General features: G+C 39.4%; 1 protein-coding gene across 1 annotated transcript in view; it reads left to right on the top strand.

Moving 5' to 3' along the window:
- shank1 (SH3 and multiple ankyrin repeat domains 1) overlaps positions 1-17764 on the top strand; it is an 87991-nt gene that overhangs the window by 39917 nt on the left and 30310 nt on the right. The window contains exons 6-15 of the mRNA XM_059348044.1: positions 371-525; positions 1880-2047; positions 3418-3534; positions 4577-4654; positions 5367-5433; positions 5986-6155; positions 7604-7725; positions 8086-8234; positions 10395-10508; positions 12041-12116. Coding sequence (XP_059204027.1) covers positions 371-525; positions 1880-2047; positions 3418-3534; positions 4577-4654; positions 5367-5433; positions 5986-6155; positions 7604-7725; positions 8086-8234; positions 10395-10508; positions 12041-12116 — 1216 coding nt within the window. The remainder of the gene's footprint in view (positions 1-370; positions 526-1879; positions 2048-3417; positions 3535-4576; positions 4655-5366; positions 5434-5985; positions 6156-7603; positions 7726-8085; positions 8235-10394; positions 10509-12040; positions 12117-17764) is intronic.

Here is a 17764-nt window from a genome sequence, read left to right as displayed (position 1 = left end):
CAGTGACATAAACACATTAACTCCAATTAACAGAACTCAAATTTTCTTTTTAAGTGCAAAATAATTGGCTTTAGAGAGAGTCTCAAGGGTGGACAGTTGATTATTTCTTTAGATGTTCGTTCAGAATTTAGAGTTCTGTTTTTTTTTTTTTTCTCTAACCTAACAAAGCTGCATGTGTTCAGGACTATAACCTCAAACCTGAAAACAAGAAAAGAAGAGTTGAAATAGTTGAAAATTGTTGTTTTTGTTTTCCTACTGAGAACTCAGGCAGCCCCCTGGGAGCAAACAATCTGGCCAGTGCCCTCCAGATTATTTGACTTTCAAACTTTTTCTGACTATAAAACTCTATCTGAATCTGTGTATCTGTCAGAGACTGCTCTGTCCCTGGCGGTGCAGTGTGAGCCGGGTGGAGGTGAAGCCATCCGGGTCCTGGTGGAGGGAGGGGCTCACATCGACTTCCGCGCCAAAGATGGACTCACACCGTTACACAAAGCTGTGCGAGGCCACCGCCATACAGCCCTGCTGGTAAACATTCACTCAATATGTTGTTCTTTTATAGAAATGGTGGTATCTGATCACAAATAATTCGTTTTTATTGTCATGCCATACAAGGAGAAAATCCAACCTACACAAGGGTATTTATCTGCAAAATGGACACTGATGCAGTATTATCTTCATTTGTGTCACTGTATAAGCAAACAAGCTGAAGCCAGAATAAACAGACCCTCCCACGGAGAAATCCACACCCACCCACACACAAATGCGCATGAACAAAAAAATATATCAGTCTTTTCAGCCAAAGAAAAAAAAAGACATTAACATTCAGAATGCCTGGTTTAATGCCATGTGGCATATTTACATTTTAGGCATTTGTTCAGAACTGTAATCCAAATCACCATGAAGACGGACAGGTACCTGTCAAGGAGGAAACTCATTCACAGGGAGATAATTGCATGTGTTACATTGTCGGAGTCCATGTTTCCCACAAAGGAAAGAAACAGCTGCTAAAATGCATAAAGATTTACTGCAGATGCTGATTTAATACATAATGCTCTCTAGCCTGAGGCGCTGCATGACCTCTCTGAACCCCCGGCTATGTGTTCCCATCCTGATTTAAAATGCCATGAATATTCTTCGACTTGAAGTTGGAAACCACCTTAAAGGGATAGTTTAGCTTTTTTGAAGTGGGGTTGTATGAGGTACTTATATCCTATGTATGATATCGCTCGGCATGTCCCCAGTTTGGAGAAGCAGGCAGGAGTATGAGATGTCTGTGTATGTTCTCTTCAAAGCTACCAAACTCCTTTGACAAAAGACTTAATTTTATGGTGGAGGTGCTGGTCTACTGCTGCCTTGTTAGTTGTTTGTGTTATTTTTATGACCTGAGTGAATTGTAACAAAGCACTCGTGGCAACATTAGACCAGCTGCTCCAATGCTGTGTGAGGTCAAATTATTGGTTTTGTCAAGGTAGTCTGGTGGCTTTGAAAAAGAGAATACTGTAGAGAACTCAGTTCTTAGTCCGACAGAACTGTCTGAGGTAAAGCGTTACGAATATTCTTTAAGAAAAACAAACACACTTACAATAATATTTATTTTTTTAAGCAATATTTTTTTTAGGTGGCTAAAATATGTTTTATATTATGTAGGTTATACACTTACTATGGATAAATACCACTTTAAAATTCCTAACTATCCCTCTAAAATATGTGTCCTTGCTGATTTTTTATTGCTATGCTGTTAGCTCATAGAAGTAAATAATACTTTACTGCACAGTAATAATAGCTTACTTTATTATACTCTCTTATTGCTACAATTGCTGCCAACATCCGAGAATGGCCTGCACATGATTTTTACCCTCTGTGCTGTGTCTTTCTGCAGGTTCTGCTGACTCTGGGTGCGTCTCCGGACTATAAAGACCGGCGAGGGCTGACGCCGCTCTATCACACTGTGCTGACAGGGGGGGACACCTCCTGCTGCGAAACACTGCTTTACCACCACGCCAAACTGGGCATCAGGGATGAGAACGGCTGGGACGAGACACATCAGGTGTGTGTATGTACAATATTTAGGTCCCTTAAGACTTCAAGGGTCTTAAAGAGACTTTCCAAATATGATCTTTCTTAGTATCATCTTCCATATTCTGTGTATTTTATACTAGATCAACAGCAAAGCATTTGTTAGAGGATGCTTGGGGCAAAGCTTTGAATGTAATGGGGTCAGTGTCCTAATTTGCGTCTATTTTGGGGGTTGTAGTCTGAAAGCAGCAGAAAAAAAAGTACTGCCTCGAGTTGTTTGTGGTTTTTGTTTCTGTTGTTTGTGTGCACAAGTGTGCATGCATGCTGTCTGTAATGTACCGGTGTAATCTGTGTTCCAGTGTCCACGTATGTACAGCATCTGTGTCTACGTCAAAAACCATTCATGCCATGAAACACCACACCTCTCATCTTTTATCTCGGACACCTTTCACCCTTCATCCCAACCACCCTGTTTCTGTGGCCTCATATTCCAGCAGTGCAGTGGACGGCAAAATAAAGGTATCAGCCTCCTCGTCTCAGTGTGATCACCCACACTTCAGCATCTGTTCCTTCAGCTCTTCTATCCATCTTATCCTGTCTGTGTGTGATGAGCGGGATTTCACTCATATGTTTAGCACTGATATTAAATTAATTTTGGATCAGATCCACCATAAGCCTATATTCTTTCTGATACTGACCTTGAAGTTGGATCTTCCCATGACCCTCCAAAATGAGAAGTATTTAGTGTTTTACTGCCATTTTTTGTAGGATTGAATCAGCCTTGACTCATTCTTTACAAAAGTGTATTTGAGTTAACTGCAATATAATACAACATGAAACAGAGGCAGTGTTGCTGTGATTTCCTGTAGATTAATATAATTTCCCCACAAATTGATTTTCATCCATTGTTAAGTTATTGACCTTAAATCTCAAAGTGTCCTGATTGCAATGGAGAGCTGTCAGCCGATCGGAAATCATCAATCAATGTGGCGTAATTGATATTAACATAAATCGCCTAGATAATATTAAAATGCCTGCAGTTTTAATTTCCACTGTAGGATGTTACTGTGTGTCCATACAGTATGATGATGATTGTACAATTATTGTTATTACTGGCTCTTACTTGTGTTCTCTCTCTGTTTTCTCCCCCTCTGAGTTTGGAGGTGGTGTTAATTAAATGTGGTGTCACTTAATAACTGTCACCTTGTTCCTCTCCCTGTGTCACTGTCTGTGCTTCATCCTTGTTTGCTTCTACGCCTCTCTGTTTTCTTTATTAAACAACCACAGAAATCCTTCCGTTATTACACTTTGATACATTTCTTTTCACCTGAATAACAAACTCTTTGTCTTTTCCCTCTCTCCCCCTATTTCCATTCACACAATCTGTTCATCCTCTCTCAGGCCTGTCAGCATGGTAATGCGCAGCATCTGGAACACCTCCTCTTCTATGGGGCGGATTCTTCCTCCCAGAATGCCTCTGGAAACACTGCCTTGCACATCTGTGCTTTATACAACAAGGTAGACTTTTTCTTAGCGATCAAATGTCAGCTTCTAAAGAGAAGCAAAAATGCTATGATAAAACATTATAAAGGAATAGTTCTGATTTTGTATAAGGTACTTACAGTAGGTAGTGGTCAGCACACCCTTAGTTTGGAGAAGAATCCAGGAGGCACCGTCAAGGAAGCTAAGCAATGTTCTGCAGTTGATTTGGTAGCAGCAAAATGTATTTTAGCTGCCTTTAAAAAGGCTCACCTTGATATGTTAAGGTTGTTTTTCACCAAGTAAGCATTTTTTGATGGGGGACTGAAGCTGTTATCAATGCTTTCTTCAAAGCCACCAGACTCCATTGACAAATAGATATTATATCTTGCAGACCACAGGAGATGCTGGTCTGCTGCTGCCTTGATCATTTTGATTATTTGTGTTATTGTGTGACTTTTGTGAATCTGAACTTACCCTTTCAAAAACCTCACAATCACACATTAACACAGACAAACGAATCATCAAGGCAATAGTAAAACAGCAACTCCAGTGTTCTGTGAGGAAAAATTGTGTTTTTGCCAATGGAGTCTGGTGGCTTTGACAAGAGCAGAGATAATGGCTTCAGTTCCCCCTGTGTAAACTAACAGGGTTGGCTGACAGCAAGGTAAAGACCACTTTTACTTGGGCCTTTTGTCGAGTGGCTAAAACATGCTTTGCTGCTACCCCTGTCCACAGCAATACATTGCTGAGCTATAATCAGAGCAATCTAACATACAATATATCGTATAATGTAATATATATTACAGTATAACCTATATATTTAAGGGTGAGTGATATTGTATATTTAAAATTTTTTCTGAAATTTGGCATTTAGATCTTGTTTCATAGAATGTTTATTATTCAAAATATTTGCAGTATCATTATGGCACCAGGAAATGGACAAAGTCAGAAGAGATTACAGTAGTTTCTAAAGCCATTACATACATGTGAACAGATTTCATGCATTTTGACGTTAGGCAGTATTTATACTATTTATATTTGACGATTCATGTACATTAATCAGTGCTGTTTGTTGCAGGAAAGCTGTTCACGAATTCTGCTCTACCGGGGAGCAAATAAAGACATGAAGAACAACAGTGGGCAGACCCCCTTTCAGGTAATGGCTCAGTGCCTTGCTGGGTAATTATGCGTGTTGGGTGGTTGTATGGTTTAGTGTCTTATTAAGTTAACGTACCAGAAAGTGCCAGGGCCTAATTTCACTTTAAACCATTATTGTGCTGCGATGCACACAGAGGTCCCAGGTGGCAGGGATGCGTGTGACCCCTTAATCTAGATATATTAACTCTGTCAGTGCAGAAAAAGCCAGATGAGGCAATCTGTTGTGTTTGTGTGTGTACAAGAGAGAAAACAAGAGGAGACAACAGGGAGAAAGCTTTGAAATTTGCCGGATTGTGTGCCGACCTGTGCAGTTTGTAAAAATAAAAAGGTCAAAAGCATTTGTGCAATGGTGGTAAGATTACAAAAATATGGTCTCACGCTAAAGTACTTAAATATATATATATATATATATATATATCATTTATTATTTTAAACTATTTTTTCCTTTTAAATATGACTTAAAACATGTCACAGTCACAAATCTGGTTTTAATCACTTGTAAAGTTGCCCATCAGAGATGCAAGGCTAAAGTGCAGACAACATGATGTCACTTAAATAATAAATACAGAAGAATAATGCTTCAGTAAAATCTCCCATAAAGCTACATAATCTAATTTCAAGACAAATAGTGAACAGTTAAAACTTAACATTTTGTGAATTCATTTGCTACTTGACAGTATCCATAAAGCTTGTATGTGTGTTTTCATCAGGTGGCGGTTATGTCCGGCCATTTTGAGCTGGGAGAAATTATCAAAAACCACCGGGATACAGATGTGGGTAAGTACCTGAGATCTGGTCTGAATTTAGCAAATGGCAATTTGGAGTATAATTTGTCAATCTAAAATGATACACTTGGTATTCACGGAGGAAATTCTGCCTTTGATCAACAGGTAAAATTGAGCAAAAAAAAAAATTCAACTAAGGAGTATACTCAGTATCTACAACAAAACAGCTTGCTGGAATCAAAATTGCAAAGACAAAAAGATAAGAGTATGTAGAGTATGTGATTTGCTAAATAAGAGCAGTGACAAACAAAAGGGGCAGAGAGCACAGACTTTCGCCAAGGCCAAATGCCTTATCTCACAACAAGCTAAATGGTAGAGGCACATCGGATCCGCTTAAAATTTTTATGGGTGCTTCCTTGGGTCATGCACCCTCCCAACAAGATTCATGAAAATTGTGCCAGTATTTTTTATCTGTAATCCAACTGACAACAAACAAACAATCAAACTGAACTGAAAACATAACCTCACTGGGGAGGAAACTGTAACAAAGAAAATTACAATCACCTTTTTCTCTCACTCTTTCCTGTCTTCCCTCACCTCACAGTTCCTTTTGTGGAGTCTCCAAAATACGCCCCCCAGAGACGGGAGAGCACGCGGACTCTGACAATTCCCCATCCCCATCCCTTCCTCCGGGCCAACAGTGACAGCAGCATGAACCTGCCAGACTGGATGGCGGTGCCTAACGCTCCAGGGACCAACATCGTGTCTGTGCAGGTTTGTGTGAGTGTGTGTGTGTGTGTGTGTGTGTGTGTGTGTGTGTGTTTGTGTGTTTGTGTGAATGACAAGGTTCAAAGTCTTCCTGACATTGGAATCAACAGACAATGCAATCTCACCTCAAAGTCTGACTGTCCTGGAGCTTTCATCAGCAGTTTGAGATTTCTCAGATTTGTCATTTTCCCTGAAATTATGAAATGATGCATATTAAAACATTCAAAGATCCCAAGAACCTCCACAACTTTTCATCCTTGTTGACTTACAAGTTCAGTATTTCATACTGATGGTTGACTTCCTCACCTCAACGCCCATTTAGTCAATGTTCTTGAGCTTTTTACTGCTCAAAAAATAAATGTAAAAAATTGACAAATAAATTAACATACTGTTAAATGTAAAAATAAATGTCGGCACTAATCAATTGATACTGTGAAATTGTTTTAATTTGCTTCTTTTTGTATTTACCTTTTGCAGTTATTCATATATTTATTTTCCCTCCTGTTAATTAATGAATTTATTATTATTAATATTAAAATTTTTTTTTAAATTTATTATCAATTTGATTATGTATTGTTTAACACATTTATTCATTTTTAAATGTTTTTATTTATTTTGTTTTATTATTATTGACCATTTGCATTCGTCCCCCATTAATTTATCCAAACTTTATTATTTCTGTATCATTTTCTTTATACATTGCTTTATGCATTTCTGAGTGAGTGGGCATTCAAAGTTTGTCTTGGATTAGATGTTTCGCTTGTTGCTCGATCTGGGGGAAAAAACACCTTTTAAACATGGTAGATACTAAGGCTCCTAAATTATACTGACTCCTTCAGAAGTCATATAAGAAGGTATTGAATGTATTTTACTAACTTTGTTCAGAAGGATTAACCTTATACCTGATAGTTTGGAGACATGGTTAATAATGGATGATTCCATTGCACAGGTGGAAGCGTGAGCAGCTTGATTCCAATAATTCATACATGAGAATATGAAGGGACATTATACAATATAAAGGGTGACCTTTATCAACCTCTAGTGGTGGACAGTACTCACTGCAGCAGCCTATATCTATCTTGCTTTCTTGCATGAGATTTCCATGTAATTAAGTTATGGGCAGATGACAGATCAGGTTTAGTGATAAACCATAAATGTGTAACATAATTGAATAAAATTACATAATTTATGAGACATTAGAAACTTAAACCAAAAACAGAAGCAACAACAAGCTAAAACAATTCCTTTAATTACCTTATAGTATTTTAAAATCATAATGATGATACAATATCCTACATAATTTAGCAGTACTGTAACTACATGATATTAACATTATCATCAACATTATCATACACATGGATTTTGAAAATAAATATACAGAATATTTCCAGAAATCCTGTTAACATCTTTAATAAAATATTTTCCTCCCCTTTCTCCCTGTCTGTCTCTCTCAGGGCTACAAACATACAGGAACCCTGAGGAGCTCAAGCAGTCCCAGAGGAGCGAGGACACGTTCCCCGTCTCGAGGACGGATAGGAGACAAGGAAGACCGGAGCCGGCAGAGTAGGAGGCAGGGGTGAGTGGCAGAGGCCGACATCTGACAACAAGATGCTTCTGAACAACAACCTCACATAGATTACTGTACGTTTATGTAGGCTGGTGAAATGACTGGTTTGAGACTTTCTACTGGATGTCTGCAAGTCCTTAAAGATTCTTGAAATGTTTTAAAGAATTACCTGAGTCAAGTGTGTAATATAACAATAATACAAGTTATTTATGTTAACAGAGCTGTCTCCTTTCGCTCTGGCAAAACAAAAAAAAAACAAAAAAAAAGAAGTTGCATTCAGTAATTGACTCACCTATACGTTCAGGTAGCTTTGAGTTTCAAACATAAGTCTCAAATCATCCACTCCACGTTCTGCTCCCTGCAACCCAGGCCTGCTCCTGCCAGTGCAGCTGGACAAACCGCAGGCCAGCGGAGACGCCTCTACAGTGCCGTCCCAGGACGAGTCTTTGTAGCTACTCGATCACACTCTGCCCAGGGAGAGCGAGAAATCAGCTTCAATAAGGGAGACAGGGTCAAAGGTGAGAATGTGCAGTTTCATGTCATGTTACACACTGTGTCTGTGTTTGTGTGTGTGTGTGTATGCTGCAGCATAATACTGCAATTTGTTTGAATTCAAAGTGTGTCTGGTTGGAAGTCAGTGTTTGTGGTGCTGTTAACAGCTGCTCCTAAAGTAATCTCTACATAAGTCAGACAGCCTTTAAATTCACATACTTGCAAAAGTGAATTGAAGGCACATGCAAAGCAACATTACAGACACCTTTTCAAAGATGTAAGTGTAACAAAAGATGTATGCATGTGCAGAATCCACTCTGTTTAGGGGTTTGGCATAGCCCCAATTAGTTCCTTTTAGAATGTAAACTGCTGACTGCAGGGGTCCAACAATTCCAGAGTTGAGATTTAATTAGCAGCTTTTAAGCCAACATCATTTAGCTTACTGATAAAATATTTTGGACACAATGTTAGATGCTGCATCACAAGAACTTTTACTGTATCTACCTGACATTAGCTAATACTACGTTGGCATATATCCACTGACCACACAGCACAGCTAATACTAGCATCCAGAACAAACTCCTGCCTATTTACACATTGAGCAGACACAGGACATAGGATGCCATATGAGCATCTCATTGAGGTTTTATTTATAGCCACCTGATTCAAGTAAGACCAATATATGCTCTGGTACAGCTTTTTTGTGTTTTGCTTCTGCCTTCAAAATAAATAGTGATACGGCTGATGACAATGGTGAGATTGAACCATTCGGGACAAGTTCAGCCTGAAAAACCAAAACAATAAATGAGCTCAAAGTGGCTAAAAGCTACTTTTGACTGCAGAGTTCACATGCATTCCTACCAAAATATGACTATGGATCGACTTCTAGCCCACAAAACTTAATTGAAAAATCAACTATTATAGTAATATGCTTTGTTGCCAAGAGTAACGTAAGAAGATTGATATCACATATATCACATATCACATATCTGTCGAGCACATGACCTCTCATGAAAGCACAGCCAATTTGAGCGCTTTAGAGGGGCTGAAAGATGGATCTTACCCTTGGACCGAGCCAGGCTAGCTGTTTCCACCTGGTTTCAGTCTTTGTGCTAAGCTAAGCTACCTGGCTGCTGGTTATGACTTTATATTTAACACACAGATGTGAGAGTGGTATCAATCTTCCTATCTCCAATTCTGCAAGAAAGCTAAATAAGAATGAGCAAAGAAAATTTCCCCAAATGCCAAACTATTACTTTAAAGGGACATTTCACCCCCAAATCAAAACTACATAATTTTTTCTGTTACTTTTAGTGCTACTTCTGTATATCTTGGTGTGATTTGCTGAGTGTTGGATATCATCTGTAGAGATGCCTTCTCTCGAAAATAATGGAACTAGATGGCAACAATAAAAGCTGCAATAAAATACATTTTCACAACTGCTCACAGCAAGATCTGTTGTTTATCTTGAGTATCCGGGTCATCATTTCTGGAAAAGAGACATAAGTCCTGAGTTTTTTTTTCAAATCTGTTTTTTTGACACTTCGAACACCTCCAGCCAAGTGCCATATAGTCCCTCTTATATTTAAGAGAAGGCAGACACCTTTACAGCTGAAATACTCAGTAACTCACAGCAAAGAGACAACAAAACTAGATTGAATTAGCACTGTAGGTAATAGGAAAAAATATGTATTTTATGTTTTGAGATGAACTGTTCGTTTTAGGATTTCTTGAAAAAGAAGTGATTTGGCTTGCATTGATAAACAACACCAAATATATTACTTGTTATACTTGTTAAAATGTTACTTAAGCCTGGCGGGAGATGCTTCTGAAGAAGCTCAATTAGTCTCACAGACAGATCACAAGCACCCAGATCCAAGTGTCTTCAGATGAGTTTGTAAATTGTCCTAACATGAGTGTAAGGTCTCTATATATGTTTGTATTCAATGTCTGCAGGTATGAATATGTGTGTGTTTGTGAGTGAGTCTAAGGTGTCGCCAGGTATGTATGTCTTGGTGAGTATGTAGGAGGTTTGCATGTCCGTGTGTGTGTCTATATTATTTATTTCTGTCTCTATAATGTTGTCTTTTTGCGTGTGTTCATTTGTCATTGGTGTCTTTGAGTGTTAGTGCGTGTTGTGTAGCTTGTTCCTGATACGCTGCTCTTTCCTGCCCCCTTCCCTCTAGTACTGAGTGTTGGCGAGGGCGGGTACTGGGAGGGTACGGTCAGGGGTCGCACAGGCTGGTTTCCCTCTGACTGTGTGGAGGAAGTGATGCTTCGAAGCCAAGACAACCGATCAGGTGATCACAGACAAACGCACCCACACAGCGGGCTCTTCCTGAAAAACACCCAGCTTCACTTGTAAGGGAAAAAAACACATCTTTCAGCCAGGAGTTACATATTCACCCTCCAAAGAATTTCCAACTAATTCAGTCTCTCAAAAAAGCCAGACAGTGTGTTAAAATTATAGTTTTGGTATTATGTTGATACTGTTACTGTATCAACCTCACTGGTTGACTTGACACATTATAGTGACGGTAAACTTCAGGAAGTCGCTATCTGTGCCAAGAAATAGTCCAGAGCGTAACCCCCTGTAGAATCACAACATGTCGTTTTTACACTTCAGCCGATTAAACAAACAAGGTGACACTTGTTAATGAGAGAGCTTTAGAAGTGCTGGTAGGCGGATTTGACCACCTTTAGACACAACCAAGTTAGGTGTTCCTCTATTTACAGTATTTACAGTGCTGGAAAAAGCATTTGAACATTTTGAAATTGTGAAACCCTCTGCATTCATTTGCCATAAAATGTGATCTGCATCTAAGTCCCTTCAGAGATCTCTTCTTGGTTTACATCAGCAGATGCTTCTTGCAAACTAGTAGCAAACTCATAAAGTGTTTTTTAAAGGTCAACGTAGCTCTACACCTCACTCAAATCTAGTTTCATTGGTTGGACTCCATGTTTGCTAACTCCCGACTCCAATTAGCTCTTGTTGGAGTCATTAGTCTAAGTGTTAACTTACTTTTTCCACCAGTATTATGACTGTTTCATGGATGTGTTCAATAAAGACATAAAATAATGTAATTGTTGTTGTGTGGTATTAAGCACATTGTGTTTGTCTACACATGGGACTTAAATGACTATCAGATAACATTTTATGACCAACTAATGCAGAAAACTGGGTAACTTTAAAGGGTTCACTTTTTTTTTCAAATTTTCTTGCCACTGTGTGCTCAGCCAAGCTAAGTGGCTGCTAGTTGTAGCTTCATATTTACTGTACATGAGTTTCATGAGTGTCTTTTTTAAATCAATATTCTTTCGTGAATAATTGTAATATTTTGTGGTGTTAAACTGCTGCTAGACCAAAATATGTGTTCCTCCCTTAGGTTACAGCTTTATAATTTTCTAATCTAACTCTCTTCAAGAAAGTGAATAAGTTTAATGTCAAAGTATTGCTTTAAAGTAAACATTATCTCTGTGGTAAATGTGTCATTATAAGCATTAGATATGAAAAAAGTATTTTCTGATTTATTGATTACATCTATCAATAAAATAATACTGACAAACAGTAAAGGAAAGAAAATCAGCAAAATCCTCACATTTTAGAAGCTGAAATTTGCTTTTATACTAATACACATATTAGTCTTAGGTTGCAGGTCAATAATTGTCTTGTAATTGAGAAAAAAACACCTTTAAAAGACAAATTCTCCTCTGATGGTAATATACTATTTAGTAATACAGTAACTGAGTGGTAACTGTTGTATAATAACCCTTGCGAATGGATTTCATGCAGGTGCAACTGTGCTGATGTCCCTCTGATTTTATTTTTCAGAGAGCCGTGGAGAACGAGCCAAAAGGTTGTTCCGCCATTACACTGTTGGATCCTATGACAGCTTTGACGCTCCCAGGTAAGAGTTACCTTGCCGCTAGCTGTCACTGGTGTACTGCAAACTGAACAACTGCCAGTTTTAATCCAAAGAAGCAGCAACCTGCACAGATTCTCTCAGCAGGAGGGGCAAACAAGAATAAAGAGCTCTGTTTCTGCTCACAGGGTCAGGCTTAGGGTTCATTTAAGGTCACAGCAGAGTGGTACTACACCTACCAGAGGGGTATTTAAGCTAGACACAAGGGCACTTTGGGGCATTTGGGCTGACAAAAGAGGCATTTGGATGTTTCATCGCCTGCTTGGTGTGACATCAGGGCCAGAATGAAGCATGAAAGTATCCCATTATGACATGACACACCCTGCTTATATAAAGGTTAGGAGAAGGGCAGCTTAAAATTCATGTTATTGCTCCACCTTAAGTCAGTATAAACTAACACTGTGCTCAGCAGAACAGCTCTACTAAGGTGAAGTTCAGTGCCTTGCTAAAGAGCATGATGTAACTCGTCCATCCGCCCAGTGGGTAATGCTAATCAAGTTGACAACCTTTTCTTATGACCCTGCTGCTCTAATGTTTAGACACACAGCACATGCTGAGCGGGGATCTGTTTGTACGGTAACATACTGTAAACATCTATCCAGATGATTCATGGAGTGATTCATACGTTCCAGTTGTTCTTTGAATTTTGTGATGTGATGTGTTGTGAGTGATTCATGTGGTAAGATGACGATGTGTGAGGGTTCACTGCCTCAGGTCCTGAAGCTGATCCGTCTGCTTTCATACTGGAGTCATCCTCGAGGCAAAGGTTTACCAGCTGTGTTTTGACTAGCTGGTTTTGCTGAGTTTAATCTGGGCAGACAGGCATATTTTTGTCATATCAGGATTTAGAGTAATTTCCTTCCTTTATATGTATGCCTTTTGGCTCTGAGGTGCAAAGCTGCGTTGCCGGGCTGCAGTTTTAAGGTGGGCTGAACTAGCTGAAGCTGAAGATGCTTTTCAGACTGCTCTGATGACTAAGTTTGAAAGGCCTTTGTGTTGATCGATGTTGTATCATCATGGCTGCCCTTTATGACCAAACTATCTGAACTGATGTATATGCAATACTGTGCCATGGGACTAACTATAGTCTTAAAACAACATTTGAGATCTCTAACTTTTGATAGACGGTCATAATGTTTCTTGCACTGGTCATCCACCCACTGTGACATCCACCAGGCCGTTCTCATTCACTTTTCATACTGAAACCTACGAAATGTAATAAACTGTAATTTGTATATTACTCGCATAATGGAGATCCAAGAGACACAGCTTGTTATGACCCATATTCACATTTGTTGTTAAGCTTGTGTCCTGTGTAAAACTAACAATAAATTCTTATTTGAGTTGTGAGTTTATGTTGAAAATTAGCTGAAGCTATATCTCTATTTGCAGCACATCGGATGCATGTCCTGTATCTATGTTAACTGCATTGTCCCTATCAAATAAAAAATAAAAAAAATAAAATTTAAGTTATGTCGTAAGTTAAAGCAACATTGCGTAAAATGAGTTTGTTATGGTAACATTACTTATGATTAAAAAGTAATTCACAATTTTGCTAAAAAAAACAAACATCAAGTAAATGCAACAAGTCTAGACGTAGCGGCCTCTTGCTTGGATGCTCTTTCTTTTTCTCTTCTTCCGTCAATATCCTCTTCAGTCTCTTTGCCTCTGATGTCTGTAGAGGCTGCTAAACCTGATTCTGTTGCCTGCTTGCCCAGCTCTTGTTCATGTACGAAATGGCAGCATTCTTTAGCAGAACAGAAGACACATGTAGGTAAAATGTGTAGTATAGGTAAAAAAGTTGTTGTAATGTTGTGTCACACGTATAACAAAGTCCTTAAGCCAAACTATTACCCTTTTTCAAAACTTAACCAAGTAGTTTTTTTTCAGAACATCAACCATGTGTTTCAGATGTGCAACTGATACACAGTGTTAGACAGAACGGTGATCTCTGAATCATGTGAACCATTGTATGAGGATACTTCGCATCAGCATTAAAACCTTAATAGAAAACCGCTCCTATTTAGCTTTTTGAGCGTAGACTTGAAGCTAAATTTTTGCTGGATCTTCTGTGGAGGTGATTTGTTGACACATCAGTGAGTAAAACTCTCCTGTATTGACTTTGAGCATGTTACTTCTCCTCATTAACTCAGCCTAATATAATGTCATTCCCTTTAATGTCTTGCATCTGCATCATGGCGTCAATTTGAGGCAAACTCATTTCGGTGTCCATGACTTGGACTGAGCAAAGAGAGAATTATTTACAAAAAAGCAAGCCATTATAAATCAGATGTATTATTTACATGAAATCCCCCCTTCTGCCTTTCTCTTTCCCTCTTTTTCCGTTCTTTCCCTCATCATCATTCTTTATCATTGCTCAACTCTCTCTTTCAGGGCTGCATTTTTCTTTTCCTGTTTTCCTTTCTCTTTATCTCCCCCGTTTCTCTCTCGCACATGCACACAGTATCATTTATTATTAACATGCTTTTTCATCAACAGTGACATTTAATGCATGCAACACACTCAGCCATGCAAACTCACACACATATGTTTGTGCACACACGCTTGCACACACATCATGGATAATTAAAGCTGTGTACTGCAGCATAGATGGAGCCCGTTTGTTTGGCCAGGCAGGCAGGCCTGGCTGACTCAGAACCACCTTCACATAGGCCTACTTTCTCAGCCTTTATCACTACATGTAATATCTCACCTATCCCTTTTTTCATCCCTCTATATTTGGCCACATCTCCTGACCATCTCGGCATTCCTCCTTTGCTTTCTATTCATCACTGTATTGCTAACCCCCCTGTACTTTTTAATTTTCTTTCTATCACCCTCTCTCCCCTGTGGTGTCTCCATCTGGAGGTCAGACAGTGAAGGGCACTCTAAAAGAAGAGGAGGGATGAAGAGGTTATATGAAGGAAGAAGGGAAATCTGTGTTTATAAATGGGTGAAAAGAGAAATATGTGTAGTTGTTTTGTGTGCAAGCAGGAAAGTGTGAAGAAGGTTGCCCTCTGCCATGTTTTAACTTTTTCATTCTGGCTGTGGAAACCAAAGCAAGTGTGATATAAAATTCCAAGGCTCATATGATGCTGATTATTTTTTTAAATTAGGGAAGGCACCATCAATCGGTTGGTCCGCCACTTTGATCTGCCACTTTAGTCCGCCACTTTGGTCGGGACTCAAATATGTTAAAAACTCTTGGATGGATTGCAATTGCCATATTTTGTACAGGCAATTATGATTCCAAGACAATTAATCCTGATTATGTCAGTTCAGACATTGTATTTGTTCTTTCAACACATTCTTGCTTTAATGCCAAGGTACAGACAAGGCAGAATATATTTTTTTGATAAGCACGACATTTTGGCCCATCCCTAATAAACAGAGACTTCTTATCTGCCACTCTCTGATCCTCACCTTCTGCCCCACCCACTGTCTGTTATTAACTGCTGAAGATATTTGGTAGCCTGGTTTTTACAGCACGGGACAATAAGCCGTGATATTATAACAAGGCGTGATAACCGAAAGCGAAAGTAAGATAACTGCTTTAACTTGATAATGTAGTGTGGCAATTATATTAAGAAGAACACAAAGCGTGAGCAATATAAAGATGACTTGGGAACAAGCAGTGACAAATGACAAACTAATGGAGAACATTTTTTTTTATATCTGCCATAAACCCTCTATCTCAACTATATTTTGAATTATTCTTCCTGTTTTTCTTCATCCCAGTTTATGTCTCTCCTCCCAACCGCTCCTCCTCCTCCTCTTACCACAAATAATTATTTTAACACCTAAATTCTTGTCAGTAAGTCCATCAGGAGACATGCTTGATATATTTGGCTGCTGTCAATCCTCATCTCAGTTTGGTGAAAATGTCTTCATCAAATCTGGTCTGTTCTGTAAGCATTTGGTTGAAGGGAAATGTTTCTACCTTTTTTGTTTCAGCAGCATTTTCTTGCTTAAAAAACTGTATAAAAGAAGTGTATGTTAGCAACCGTTACTACGTTTTGAAACTTTGAGTGTCATGTTGGTCTTTACTACTTTTGCTTTCTGGAGCCAGAAGTGACATTATTTAGATAAGAGGGTGGAGCTGAGGAGGAAGCAAGGGGTGGGTCTGACCAGTCTTTGCTAATGCTAGGCTTCATACAAAAATCAGAACTCCAGAGTTTCTTTAACTGGATGATGAACATGACATGTACACAAGACCATGGATATGCATCACTACATATCGTCAACTCCTGATTGACCCTGCTTTATTTATTTTTCTGTTTCTATTTTAAGAAATTGACATACATTTTCAAAGGAAAATGTTTACTGGGGTGAGTAGTAGGGTTTTTTTCCTCATAGACCTCTACCCAATCAGATTTCTTTTTTGCAACCATTGGAGTCGCCCTCTGCTGGCCATTAGAAAACATGCAGGTTTAAGGCTTTAAGGTTTCAGTTGTCAGACCTGTAGGCTATGTCTTTTCTATTTCTTTTATGCAGTCCAGGCTTGTAACACTGCTGTTGCCAATAAAAGGAATGAAAGCTGTGAACTGTTCATCAGATCCCCTTGTCATTGCCACAGACTCACTGATTAAACTGTACACAATCTGTACATGCTGCTGCTTCTCTCCCAGCCCACATGAGACCAATTTTTGGGCCAACAGTGGGTCAAATAAGGACAAGTGAGCACACACAGTTTTGGAAGAGAGGCAGAATACCCTGCTAAACATTGCTGTGGTGGTTAGTTGTGTGCACATGATATGCATGCACTGCTTCTTGCTTGTGCATAGAAGACATAAAGTGATTTTCATGTTTTATTTCTCCAACGTGTAAGACTTTACTGTACTTGAGTTGGCTGAAATTTGCAACAAGAGAGACAACTGCATCAAAGGGTGTGTGTTAAGGTTTGGCCATCACATGATAAATACACAGATGCACACACACATACCGAACACATTAGGCAGACATGCAGATACACATAATCACACGATAATTTGGACCTTCTGTCAACGATTGTTTGCTCTCCTGCTCCCTCCCCCATCCCTCTCTCTCTTTTTCTCTTTCTCTCTTCCTCTCTCTTTCTTTTATGGCCTCTCTCTCTCTCTCTCTCTCTCTCTCTCTCTCTCTCTCTCTCTCTCTCTCTCTCCCTCTCTCTCTCTCTCATCACACATGCATACACACACAAACACACACACTGTACACAGGATCACAGCGGTATAGCCTGACATGCAGGGAGAGAAACAAAAAGGCAGAGATGTGAGAAGAGAGGGGACAAGAGCTGTGATCGTCCTCGAATGCAGGAGGGAGGCAAGAGAGAGACACAGAGAGAGAAGGAAGGAGGGAGGGAGGGCAAGTCGGCAGAGGACAGCTTCGACATACGTGGAAGGAGGCTCTGACTAAGAGATGATGTGAGTGCCTATTTGAGAGAATCTGTACCCCCCTCTCTCTCTCTCTCTCTTCTTCTCCTCCTCCTCTTCCTCCTTCCGCCACTCACCCGCCAGCTGTTTCTCTGTCCTCTCTCCTCTTCCTGTCTGCGTCGATGCGTCTCCTCCTCCCCCCTCTTTCCTTTGCTCTACCCTCTCATTCATGCTTTGTTTACATCTAATGTGTGCTATAGTGTGTGAGTGTGCATGTGTGTG

This window comes from Centropristis striata, chromosome 13 (genome assembly GCF_030273125.1).
Source record: "Centropristis striata isolate RG_2023a ecotype Rhode Island chromosome 13, C.striata_1.0, whole genome shotgun sequence".
NCBI classification, from domain to species: Eukaryota; Metazoa; Chordata; class Actinopteri; order Perciformes; family Serranidae; genus Centropristis; species Centropristis striata.
Note: the sequence above shows the minus strand (reverse complement) of the source record. Positions and strands in the feature narration are given on the sequence as shown.